This window comes from Microtus oregoni, unplaced genomic scaffold (assembly GCF_018167655.1).
Source record: "Microtus oregoni isolate MIOR12 unplaced genomic scaffold, Mior012 000001F_ref0000356, whole genome shotgun sequence".
In the NCBI taxonomy this organism is placed as follows: Eukaryota; Metazoa; Chordata; class Mammalia; order Rodentia; family Cricetidae; genus Microtus; species Microtus oregoni.
In genome coordinates, this window is record NW_024543060.1 from 22115444 (window position 1) to 22129304 (window position 13861).

The 13861-nt window shown below is 33.2% G+C and overlaps 1 protein-coding gene across 4 annotated transcripts in view; it reads left to right on the forward strand.

Annotated features, from left to right (window-relative positions):
* The window catches only part of Pcdh17 (protocadherin 17), a 93252-nt gene that overhangs the window by 26177 nt on the left and 53214 nt on the right, over positions 1 to 13861 (forward strand). For 3 of the 4 annotated variants that reach the window (XM_041664899.1, XM_041664925.1, XM_041664908.1), the window contains 2 exons: positions 7780 to 7838; positions 7972 to 8144. In XM_041664899.1, the coding sequence (XP_041520833.1) occupies positions 7780 to 7838; positions 7972 to 8144 (232 nt within the window). The remainder of the gene's footprint in view (positions 1 to 7779; positions 7839 to 7971; positions 8145 to 13861) is intronic. The other variant, XM_041664916.1, reaches the window with a different exon arrangement.

Genomic DNA, 13861 nt, shown 5'->3' on the forward strand with positions numbered 1-13861 from the left:
CCTTTGTATTAAAGGAAGCATTCAACTTGTTTTGTTTTCAAACCCTTGGCATCAATGTGTACAATCCACCTCGTGTCCCCCATTGAAAGGAATTTTTCAAACTTTTGCTCCCTTGTGACTGAATCCTGAGCATCTAAATTTCACCGCACCTCCAGCAGGATTTAGCCGTGTGCAGAGAGCCACTGGCTTGCAGCAAACGTATGATATGTTGCCTCAACTCCCAAATAGTTTGTGAAATAGGTTGATTTCTTTATCGTGTTTACACAGAGTGAAAGACCTACTTTTTTTCACTTAGATTTCATTTTCTGTATCCAGAGTCTAAATGGACAGTCAGCTCATGTGTATTTATCAGAACACAGAAGTCAGTAAAGATGTCAATCTCCCTCAAGTAATCAATAAGTAAAACCTAATTCCATTCAATTTGTAAAAGGAGTCCCTGTAGATACAAGCATGGTAATTCTTAAATCTGTACGGAAACACACTTGAACTAGATGAGCGAAAACAATTTCAGAAAAGAAATCTCAAGATGAAGTCCCACTGCTGAATTGAAACTATACTAATAAGGACACTGCAGCTTTATCCCAAGAACGGAAACAGAGATCAATGGACCAAAAGAGACTGCAGCACAAAAGTCAGCCTGCACAAATATGGCAAATTGATTTTTGACAAAAATGCAACATCGATTCAATAGCACATCAGTGGAAATAGGCCTTGATCAACACTTCACAATTTTTACACACACATACACATGCACATGCACACACAAACACAGAAAGAGAGAGAGACAGAGAATGAATAACAGATCTTTGCATAAAGCCTGGAACTATAAAAGTCCGGAAGAAAAAAACAAAAATATCTTTATTGTTTTTAAGTAGAACTTTCAGACATTACTAAAAAGCAAGGTCCAGAGAAGTTAGAAAAGAACTTTGTTAAATTATAATTGTTAGTTTTGCTAACGACACTTGATGAGATTTAAAGATAGGCCACTGACTTGGGGGATACTTATATTACAATGAACTCTCAAAATTAAATGACCAGGCCAGGCGGTGGTGTCATACACCTTTAACCCAGCACTCGGGAGGCAGAGGCAGGTGGATCTCTTTGAGTTCAAGGCCAGCCTGGTCTACAAGAGCTAGTTCCAGGACAGACTTCGAAGCTACAGAGAAACCATTTCTCAAAAAAACCCAAATAAATAAATAGATGGATAGATACATGAAAAGATAATTAAAAATTTGAAAACTCCATTCATCGTATTTTATCCATAACCTATATGCATATGAAAATGTAACATCTATAATTGGCAATAAGGAGATTCTACTTAAATTCAATTTAAGCATTACTACATGGTCCCTTTACTATATAAAGTGCTGAACAGCAATTAACCAATATATTTTATACTCTCTTAAGATTGCAAATATATATAGCTATTCTGGAGAATATATGGTAATTTCTTATAAAATTAAATATATTTTTTAATTCCTAAAATTTTTGCCTCCAGATTTTCCCCTCACCAATATTATAATTACAAATATTTGCATGTGAATATTTGTAGAACGTTTTCTCCCAAACTAAAATCAAGCCAGATATCATACAGGGAAATAAACGACTAGATGTATGTAAAATAAAATAGTTTTTAATTTATTACACTTATTTGTGTCTGTGTTTGTGTGTGTGTAGTTGTGGGTGCACATACATGGTCAAGCTTGTGTTTATGTGTCGGGAAGGGGACAACTTGTAGGAGCTAGTTCCCTCCTTTTACCAATTTTTTCCTTAGGGAAAAAAATCTTTAGGCAGCATTTTTAGCAACTGAGCCATCTTGCTATCCTGAAATATTATTTTTTAATAATAAATGAACTACCAATGCAATAAATTAGGTTGAAGTAAAAAAAAAAACCTAGTTCTCCGATATTGTAAACCATTTGATTCCATTTGTAAGATGTTACTATTATATATCGTATATAATTATGGAGACAAGATCAGTAGTTGTAGGTGAGCAGAAGTGGTCAGAAAGAACAAGAAGAAACTAGAGTGATGCTCAGCTTACTTGCTTGAAGCTACAGATGCTTAAGAATTCATATAGCTATGTGCTCCTGCAAACTTTTATATTGCAGTATAGTAAGTGAGAAGCAAGTGATAACAGCCGGAGCATATCTAGTACCATCATCTGGATAGGTTGTCTGGTGAGGTTGTTTCTCGCTCTGTGGTGGATGATTATACAATTGCACATTATATGAGTGAACATTCTCAGTGCAGAGTATTTCTGTTGGTGCCTTTTAAAAAGCTGCTGAGTCAAATGCTAAAATCTGTGATGAGAGCCCATATTAATTTGGACAGAAGACAAGTGTGAGACATAAAGATCGATCTAACAACGTCAGCAAATCAAATAGCTCTAAGATACTCACCTTAAGGCCCTAAAGGGACAGAACCCTTAAGCAGAGAACAGACAGAGCTGAAACATTGAACGCTGAGAGTCATCTTAGGAAGGGAAACATTTTCCAGGTGAATAATGCCTTATAAAGTGACCTCTGCTTTTGGAAATAATTTAGTAGCATATGCTTGTAAGCATTTAGAAATATTTAATGTAAATGTCTGAAGTTTATTGTACATGCAGAATATTGTCAAGATAATATCATTTGCAACTTTGACAGTGTTACAAGACTAATGCTGTTTAGAGTGCATTGCTGCATGTTTTATATAAGAATATATGATAAAATTTCCAATATAATATTTTAATTATTGTAAATCCAATTTATAACATAACAATGAAAGGAATAATAATGAAAAGGAATTTGGATAAAATTATAAACTAGTCTTGTATTCTGTAAAAGAGTTTTAAGTTGAATAAAACAAAGAGCACACTGTTTGATTGTAATCTGTAATCAATATTTTTAAAAAAAAATCAGGATACTAGTCTTGAGATATGCCCCTGCAAAAAGAAGAGAGAAGAATCATGTGAGTTTTGGGAAACTGGGTTTTGCTGGAAGCTTTCACCACCATACACAGAATTTTTGTAAATATTGCTGGAAAGAAATCTGGTGTTACTATAATCACATTTTGTTCATCAAATATAAAACAATATTCCCCATGCTTTGTTAGCCAGAATAATCATATACTAACCACAGTGAGTTACCCTTTCTTATTAAAAGGATGATTTTTGAAAACCAAGGCAGGTTATTTTTGGGGTCCTTTGGAGGGGACTTAATTGTCCCAGCAATTTGGAAACTATTGGTATTTTCTTGATGGCCTCATACCTTCCTCTTTTTTCTTAACCAAATGGAAAGCTTGTAAACCTAAGTCCATTTGTCAGATCAAAGTACCTATCACTAGTACTTAGCTGATATCATAGGTTGCACAAAAATCATCTAGCCTTCAACAATCTATAAGCAACAATATCTGGAACTAGGGACATAATTTCATGGTTCTAATGTAAATGGGAAAAATCATATTGAGCCAAAAGCCAAGTAACAAAATCAATGCTTGAGGTGAGAAAATTTCTGGGATTTAGTAAGGACCTTATAAAAATGTAAAGATTAAAAAATATAAAAGCATAATGAGACTAAGACCCTACTTAAATTTTGGACTCTATCTTCTTTTCCTCACCTTAATCTCAACCCTGAAGGAGAAAAAGACATAAAAGGAGACTCCATGAGGGAATTATAAAATAATATTATAAATCATAAAAGTTTCTAGATTAAAAAATATGCTAGTTGTTATCTGGAGAGAAGTCTCAGTAGTTAAGTGAGTTATTGCTCTTGCAGAGGACCCTTATTTAGTTTCCAGCTCCCACATGGTGGCTCATAACCATCTGCAACTCCAGTTTCACAGAATCCTCTGCTTTCTTCTGACTTGTGGCAGGCATGTATATGGCAAAACACTCATCTACATTATATAAAATAAATATACGAGGAGGGTTCCTATTGCAGAAGCGTCTCATCTGTGCATTTAATTCTGAGGCCATATTATCACTTTTTTTAGTGCTCCACATACATGTACCAAACAAATACTTTAAATATGTATTTTGTTAGTATATATCATAGGGTGCTAAAAGTACATTTTGTTTGTGAAACTGGTTGTGAATAATCCATTATAGAACCAAGAAAAATGATCAGTTTTTATGACAATCTTGAGTAAAGTCACCTGACACAAGTCATTTATTAATTTTAGGGAGTTCAGTTTGTCTAACGTTTTACTCTGTCTTAGCTAAACATAAATACAATAATATTGCCTGAAAACATTTTATCTTTTTCCAATTTGAATGAACTTTATTCATGTCACATGCCTTACTGAATTTGGTAGGACTTTCAGTTCAGTGATAACCAGGAGATGTGAAAGTTAATCTTATTGCCTGGGAGAAAAGCTTTCACATCATTTTATATGTGTGTGACTATAAAGCATAAGGTATATTCATATATTATATCCATGCTAAGAATACAACATATAATATATCTTCTCTGTTATTGCAATATATTGATCTTTTTAAACATTCATATTAATTATGATATAATTATATAGATGTTGATTCATAGATTCATTAGATTAGTATTAATTTATTAATATATTAGACAGTCATGATTCCCAATTAATGCACGGGAGGAACTTTTTCACACTTACTGAGAAATTTTGTAATTGATGTTGATTATTTGAGGTTTTCAGAATTTCCATTTATTATAATAACATAAAATCTTTTCTCCCTGCTTTTGTGATCAACTTGAAGTTCACGTCTAAGGTGTATGACATAACATATTTTCTTTCACAATAAAGTGTTACTCATTTTGGCCAACATGATTAAGTTTCCTGTATACACTTTTCAGGCTTTTTTTGTTTTGTTTTTCATTTAGGATTTCTGCTTCTTAATGCAACTAGGATAAGCATGCCTTAGAAGGTGATTTAACTTAGGCATAGCACGTTTTATAAACATGATTTGTTAATGCCATGTACTTTGGCGAGTACATGAATATTATATTCTGCCACACTTAATCAGTCTAAGTGTTTGATTTCTTAGGTGTATTGATTTGTTTATTTATTCTAAAAGTAAAGAATTTCCAAGTATTATTGTTACAAAAACTAAAAATAGCCATACATAAAGAAAAAGTGCAAGTCATATTCAGTTGTTTTTTTTTTTTTAACATCAGATCTGTTTTGTTATGACACAATACTGACGGGCTCTGCGGAGAGTTCAAGAGCTGTCAAGTTAAAGGCCTGAGCTCATTTTTGTCTCTTCTAAGATTTAAAAGATAAGAGCCATTCCTGTATAAACCGGAACGCAAATTTTATATTATCTGGAAGAGAGTCTCTGTCTAAATTTAATTAATGATGATGATACTTCTGACTTACTTTCTTTTCTTTCACAGGAAAATACTTTTATTTTATAGGCAGACGATTTTAAATGAATTTTCAGTCACCCCCAAGCATTTACAGTCTATATTAAACCTGCTTGTTCTTTTAGAGTGAATTAGTTGTATGTTTGTATAAAAGCCAAATGACTACTCTGTGCTAATTACACAGAAACTAATACAGTCTCTTCCTTCCCAAGTTACTTTAATGAATAAGTAGACATCATTTCTAAACATTTGCACTTTTTTTCTGATAAAATTGTAAGCTTCTAATTTTGCAGCTTTTAAAGCTCTGGAATTATAAGCAATGCATTCTCTGTCTTGTCTTTCTTTCCCTTCCTCTCTCCTTTGCCTCCTTCATACATACTTTTCTTTCTCATTTCCTTTTCTCCAGTTTTCTCCTGCTTGTCACCTCTGCTTTTTCTTTTTATCTTGTTCTTTCCCTCACCAAATCATATTTGTTTCTCCCCCTTCCTCTAAACATTTGTAGGTAACAGTACAGACGAGTTGTGTTCACACGCACCAATGCATGCATTTATGAACACGCAATCTTTTAGAATCCTTTATTCAAAGGGAGAGTGAACTTTACTAGCATGCATGGATTTTCAGAAGCTGTCCTTAAGATGAGAGGAGAAAAGTTTTCTGTCTTTATCCTATGTATCACTAAACAGGAATCACACTTAAGTTTCACCTAATTAAAACCATTGGAGTCATAATGCTATTTATAGCGACACTAGTATTTTCTAACTAACTTCCAGTTTCACTTTACTCTTTTCCTTTATTCTTAACATACTGGACTCTGTCATTCTGAAGCCTTTTGAGATTATTATATTTACTTTTTTTCTGGCAATAATAACTAACTGGATACAGATTTTCACCATCTTAAATAACAAACTCTATTTTTTGAAGTTTATACTATTCTCAAGTTTGTGGATACTCTTAGAATCAGGCAGTGCATTTGTAAAAATTGTGCCATCTCTTTAGTTTATCCATATTTATTTTACTAGGAGGAAAAGTTTCCTAGAAGCTGTTAGTTTGTCATTATGGGAGTAAAGTGAAGATGCTCCACTGAATCCTGATTCAGGTACAAGATGATGACAACCGCAGGCCTCTGATTGTTCTCTAAGTCCAGTTAGAGTGAAACATGAATCCACCCAGTTCACCTAATGTTGCATGTAGCTTACAAAGGCCACTGTGATAATCATCAAAATAAGATGGTTACAGATTAGAAAAAATGTGAGTCTCTTTTATAATCTCATTATAGGCAGACAAACTTTAAAATATTTCCATCAATTTTTCTCAACCCTTTTTAATTTTTACCAGTAACACTTCCTATAGAAAAATAAATTCAATTGTTGCATAGTAAGCAAAATAAAAACAAAGGGAAATGAAAAACCCCTACTCTTTTTAACTAGCTTCATTGATAAAGAAATCGTATATTTCACTGCACTGAGCCTTACCTTGGCCCTCTTGTTTCATGGGTTGCATGCTCCGCATGTCTGATACTTGTATGCTGGACGGTCTTGTACTAACCCATCGCTGCCCCAGCACCTAACTGTGTGATATGAAGGAATGTAGAAAACAGGAGAAGCATTGTCACTGAGTCAGCTGCACGAAGAAGTAACGCGTGTGAATGTACAGTATCGGGAAATCTATGAAAGATCCAGTCTATTTCTCCCAAAAGACTCTGTTCCAAGATACAAGGAGAATTCAGTTCTTGTTGGCAGGCCTCCATGTCAGTTTGGAAGCAGTAAAAAACGACAAGACAGGCTTTTCAATGTCTTTACCCTTAACACTTAAGTAACTTTAAACATTTTTTATTTCACCCTGTCTTAAAGACCGAGAAAGTGCTAGTCATTCCCAAGGGATTGTTTGCATCTAAGTTTTGTAGTTGGGATGTAGTTTAAGAATGAATTAAAAATGAATTCAGCCATTCATGACATGCTGTATCTGTTCCGAGTAAAATTTTGAGGAAAGGCCATCTATCTTTTAATGGAGCAGATGACTTTACATGATATTATACCAGGAACGGCATAGAATCCCAGCAGATGATGCAATTATGTATAAAAATGAGTGTTATTAAATAATGCACACTTTTAATATGGAGAAATTAGGTCATTTTCCCACTCCTCCCACAAATATTCAATCTTAATATCTGTGTAATGAAACAACATAGATAGTGTTATCCATCCTGGTACTAATGGATAACGCCAGTTATGACAGGTTCATTGTTTACTTTAACAGGTAATTTGTGGACCGGAATCATTTAATTGTTCTGAGTACATAATTACATGTCAGCAATTTCCAATTTAATTAAAATGTACAAATCTGAAGATTAAGGGAATTTTTGAATTATTAATCATTTTTCCACTAGGAAATCTTGTTGCTCTGCAGGAGATTTGTCCAGTGTACAACTATACGTATTTTTTTTCCTTCTCGTTCACAGACAGACAATTTTCCCGCAGAGCCCAATTACATGGGCAGCAGGCAGCAGTTTGTTCAAAGGTAAGGCCTATTAAATAACTTTCTCGGCTTCTCCATTTGCATTTGTGTCAAAATTGCTTTGCAAGAGACTACACTGCAGGTTTAAACTGGTCGAGACAACACTCTCTCCTTTTTTTCTTTATATGTATTTCAGTAGCTCCACGTTTAAGGACCCAGAAAGAGCCAGCCTGAGAGACAGTGGGCACGGGGACAGTGATCAGGCTGACAGTGACCAAGACACTAACAAAGGCTCCTGCTGTGACATGTCTGTTAGGGAGGCACTCAAGATGAAAACTACTTCAACTAAAAGTCAACCACTTGAGCAAGGTGAGTGATGCCTTCCAGTGCTTCCCACGTGTAAAGCTTAAGCCATCTGCATAAGCCTATTGGTACTAGCACAGCTGTTTGTCACAGTGGACTAGACTGTTGATAATCTATGAGAGAAAAGTGTGAAGCCCATGGTGATCCTCAACTGCAAAGCTTTTCCTTATCACAGACACAACGGGCAGTGCCCATGGACCTTCTTAAAATGGGAGCTTGTCTCTTCACACTAGGTCTGATTTTACAGATATTTCCTAACCTGGTCTAATTTGGGTTTGACTAACAAGGAATAGTTGGCGTGCACCATCTTAATAATTAGGAACATTATCCTATCATTATATATTATTAAAATTGGAAAACAATTTTAGATTAAAGAACTTGATACGGATTTTATATTTCTTATCCATGCTGGCTTAATTTTAACTTTGATTATACTTTCAAAATAGATTTTCAAGAATGCAATAATACTTGAGATTTGGCTGCTCTGAATTTACATTTATATGTTCTCGTAGACATCAAATACACATAAATTTGTTTACACTGATATAGATGAAAAAGAAATATAAGGTATTATGTATGGATTACACTTCTAAATGATTATCTTCAGTACATTTCATATAACTTCATAGTAATTTTGATGTTTTAGTTATTTCAGATACTATAAGACATTTGCTAATGATTCCTTCACAGACAACTAAGATACTCTCCTGTGTAAGACAATGTAGAGATTTTAATGCTGTTTTATATACATTGAAAAGAATTGTCCATAAATAAAATTTCATAAATATATGCTAATTAAATTACTTAAATATTGGTCTTCAAGATATCAACAATATTTATGTCTGTTTAAGATATGCTAGCATAGATCCTTCTAGTGAGAGAGAACACTTAAGGGCATGTAGCTTCCAGATCATTAGTGGTGGTTCTTGCAAAATAAGATTTTGTCTGTATTGCAGTATTTAGGGATTTTTCAAATCATAATGAAACTTCAATATAAACATGCATTCACCTACCTGTCAAAATGTCTATGCCTACTTATTTAGATACATTCAAAACCAAAGGAAATGCATATTCAGCATAGAACAAGAAATAATTGTTCGTTCCCCAAAATGTTATTGTATTTAAGGATGAGCTCACATAAATCCTGGTTTAAATAATAAGTTTTAGATGAATGGCTATTTCTACGTATTCACCATAACAGCAGGCTGGGTGGAGAAACAACACTGTCTTAAAACCTCTTCTCATTAGAAGCAAATGGCACACTTCCTAGAGCCATGGATGATTACCTGAGGACACTTTAATGGTGATGGTAGACTACGTCTCAACAATTTATATAAACATTTGAGGCACATTTTACTACTGGATTTCATTATACGAGTACACAGCACAAAACTGACCCATTTGCATGTGTGGTGAATAAGGAGTTCAAGAGATAACACTGGAAATGTAGTTTTCAAGGTGATAAACACTAAATAAAGTTCATTTAGGATGTGACATATTTGTAAGGTATTTATTAATAATAAGCCTAACAAAAAACACAGAAACCACTGAAAGCATTATCTCTGATTCCTTTCTTAATCCATGACAATAGTGTATTTGGTATATTTTCTCATATAGAAAATGAAATATCTAGCAAATCATGTCTGAAAATATAAATTATATTAAAATACTGCCTTCAATTTCTATATCAAAAAATAATGCCTTAGGACTATGACTTTCATTCTTAAAAGAAGGTCCAAGTAAGTACTCATATATTTCAATAACCATTACTCATGAAACAATTGTTATGACAAGAGTGAGGTGGCTGATAGTATGTCTCTTGTAAGGAACGTCATTTGTACACATTGCGTGAAATTCACAGGAAAGCTTCACGATCTGTAAGGTAGACTTAGGAGATCTGTGATTTATGCAGGTGAGAACACTGACTTGTTTTAAAATGATAATAAGTTTAGCTCTAATATTTCCTTTATTTGTTCATCTATTCATTTCTTTTATTTGTTACTTTACTAAATATCTATTTTAATATAAAAATGTTTTAAAATATAATAAATGACCCTGGATGCTGACTGCAAATAATCATATGTAATAGCACAGCTGAGATCTCTCTCTTCTCAATCTATCTTATCTGCCTGTCTCTCTGATGTATATGTATGTCTGTTTTTCTTTCCAGCTATTTAGATTCAGAGAACAGAATTAGAATTTACTATGTTTTTACTACTAAGCATATATAATGGAAACTATATTACAACATAAGACAATTTGACCTGAAATATCTTTGAAAAACATTCTCCTTTTATCTTACATAAGAAAGTAAAAGTTATTAGAATTTATCAACTTGTTGAAGAGACTAAAGTTTAATAATAGGATTATATATGAGCAGAAGAGGTATATTTTCTATAAAACTATTCCTCTAAATGGAATAAATTTGTTTCTGTGGCCATTTTAATTCATGTTGATTGATTTGATGAAGTATCAAAAAAACATTAATAAATAAGTTAATACCTGAGTTGATGCTTGCTGAGCTAGGGAAGGAAATCAGAGAACCTGGTATGCACCGATTGAGCATGAGACACTCACTTTATTTATTTAAGTATTATCCATTTAATCTTATGCATTTATTTTCATAGCACTTACCAATAGCTAAGTCTTACTGATCACACTGATGAATGTGTGTACTTTTGATGCATGCCATTCGTAAACAATGAAGGCAGAACTTGAAGGAAAACTGTATAGGACATCAAAAATACACTTTCAGAGCCGTCATTTTCATCTGTGTTTCATACAGTTTACATGATGAACACTTTATTCAGAAGAAATTGGGAACGCTGGGCAAGTATATTGTTGTTTTCTTGGTCAATATATTCTGCTAATTTAATTGAAAAGCATCACGACAGGCAGTGCCACAAATACTTGAGTGAACATGTGTAGAAGACAGCTTTCTTTACTAATGATGACAGCCATGTCCAAATAACGAACTCATGAAGAGTTCAAATATTAAATCCTAATTTTCAGTACACCCAATAATGTCTAAAGAAAACTAGAATAGAAATTACATAAAAATAACTTATTTACTTCTTTGTCTTACAAAATTTATGATATTACTTTATGTGACTCGAGTTAAAAATCATCACCATATTTTAATTTATTTTCTTGTGTACTTTTCGTTGGATTATTTTCTTGTTTAAGGGATGTATCCTTAGAAAATTAACATTTTATTTCTTAATTATATTATTTCAAACTCATAAATGAAAAGAAATTTCAAAAAACATTCTTCATACTTTCAACGATAATAATGATTTTCTTTCTGAGATGACTTAGACTTCTTGAGATTTTGTCTTAATTAATTTAAATGATTCTTTTTTCTCCACTTTGATGGAATCAATTTTTTTCATCCATCCAATTCTGATAGTTCTGTGTTTTTGCTGCCATCAGCTTAATACCAAATAGAGAGCATGAGTATGTATTGCCCATTATTTTAGCAAAAATACTTGAAAGGATTCAGCAGCTAATTGAAGGTGTGATGTATTATACGGCAGTTGACGATAGCTTTAAGGATTTTATGTTACTAAAACCTCCAGGAGAAATAAGCTATTTTAGTTTTGTTTACCGCTTTAAAAAATTCTTAAAGAATGTACTTAAATTCTTTTTATTTTGACTGCATTTTGTACCTTCCTTCTGCATTTGTTTAATATATTTAATATATTTTTCACGTGCCCTTTCAGAACTTGTCAATCAAATAATACAGGTATACAAGTGAGGGGATGCATAAATGGATGACAGACAGATAAGCAATTAGGCATGCAAAACAAGCTAGTACAAGTTTAATAGCAAATCTGCTTAGTAAGAGCAGTAAATATTACTATTATTCTCAATAAGCCATTTTATGAAGAATAACAAGAAATTGACCAAAATACATCATTTTCCTTTCATTGATTAATATTTTAGTGTAAAATTACTTATATCAAAGGCCAATAAAGTACATACAGTGTTGGTTTTATTGTAAAGGAGAGCCACATATAGATTTGCTAATAATAAATCTCTTTCAAGAGCTTTTGAGGCAAATTTAGATTTATGTTTCACAATACTAGTCACTCTTTGAATTCTTCAAAGAAGTATTTACCTTTGAATTCTATCCATTAGACGTCTTATAAATGGCTTTAATGTTAAAAATAAGTTTTTTTTTCATCTCAAATGATTTGTAAACATTATCTAGAGGAGAGTCATTTTGTTTGGTTCCTGAGTAAATAAACGGATGTCTTCATAAACACTTGCTAGTCACGTGCCTGCCTGATGTAAGTTTTGAATTTTCCAAGGATAAACAATACATGTGATTTTTTTTTTATGACTCACTGATGCCAAATCAGGAGAAGCTATCAGAAAAGAATTTTGTTTTGCGATTTTATTGGGAACCTGCTCTAGAAGTGGCAGGGTCCACATCACAGAATATAAGACCTTGTTGGGAGAAGTCCAGCTGTACCAGGTATCCAGTTATTCTTCTGCTTCCTAGGTGCTGTTAGGTTGTAATTTGTTCTCATAGCTCATTTTAGAAGACACTTCCACACGTTGTCCTAATATATGGATATTCTATCCTTTTTCTACTTATAGAAATCTTGCCTTGTTAATCTACAGTCTACTAAGACAGACCTCAAACCAGGCAGTGACGGTGCACACCTTTAATTTTAGCACTTGGAAGACAGAGACAGGCAGAGCTATATGGAATTTGAGCCCAGCCTGATCTACAGAGCTAGTTCCAGGACAGTCAGGGCTAAACTGAGAAAGTCTGCCTCAACAAAACAGAAAAACAAAACAAAACAAAATTTTAAAAAAGCAGACTTTACAATAGACTCCTTGATCAAAGCAATTATTAAAATTTCACAAAAAACTGAGACTAAAAATGTCAAATGTCTTCATGTAATACAATTTATTCCATTGTGCAAGCTTAATTGTGTCAATAATTGACTTTCCTCTCCCTAAAGAACATTTTAAAAACTTCAGAAACTAAAGTTACTGTTTCTTGTCTGTTTCATTTGGTATTTGAATTTCTCTTGTGGGCTCTCTAATCAAAGTACATCTAGGTTATCTTAAGTAACTTGCCTTTGTTTTCTGATTTTTCAGTTTTGTTCAGACTGATCCTTATCCTTTCAAATCACCTACCCTAATTTCCTGAATATAACTGTATTTTCACTGTCTTGTTAATTATATCCACAAAGAAGACAGTTTAGGAAGTCTTTTATATGCCTTTTGCCATAGAGAACTAGTCAGGGAAGCTGTAATGGAAACAGGAGGTGGAGTTAAGGCTATTGCTCACCTAGGCAAGGACAGAATCCAAATTCAGATTTGGGTAGATTATTAAACTAGAGGAATAGGAGTGAAACATGTATCTAACCTATTTCAAAAATTCTCTCCATCAGGGAACTATAGTCAGGCCAACAAATCTGTATTCTCAAGTGTTCTGTGTTCTTATTTCTGTAGTTCTGACTTATAACAAGACTTCCTCTTCTGAAACTTTCCCAGGGGCGCAGAAGCAAATCCACTTCCACACAGCAAGAAAAGGTCATGACCTAGTCCATCCTCTTAGCAGCCACTTACCAATCTATGATGCTAATAAAACGAATGCTGCTATAAGCTCATTAACAATAAATTTTTCTTAGAAAGGAAATTGAAAATTATTGTTTTATATAAAGAGGGAAAAGAAGCCATTGAATATTTAATGCTTGAAAAAA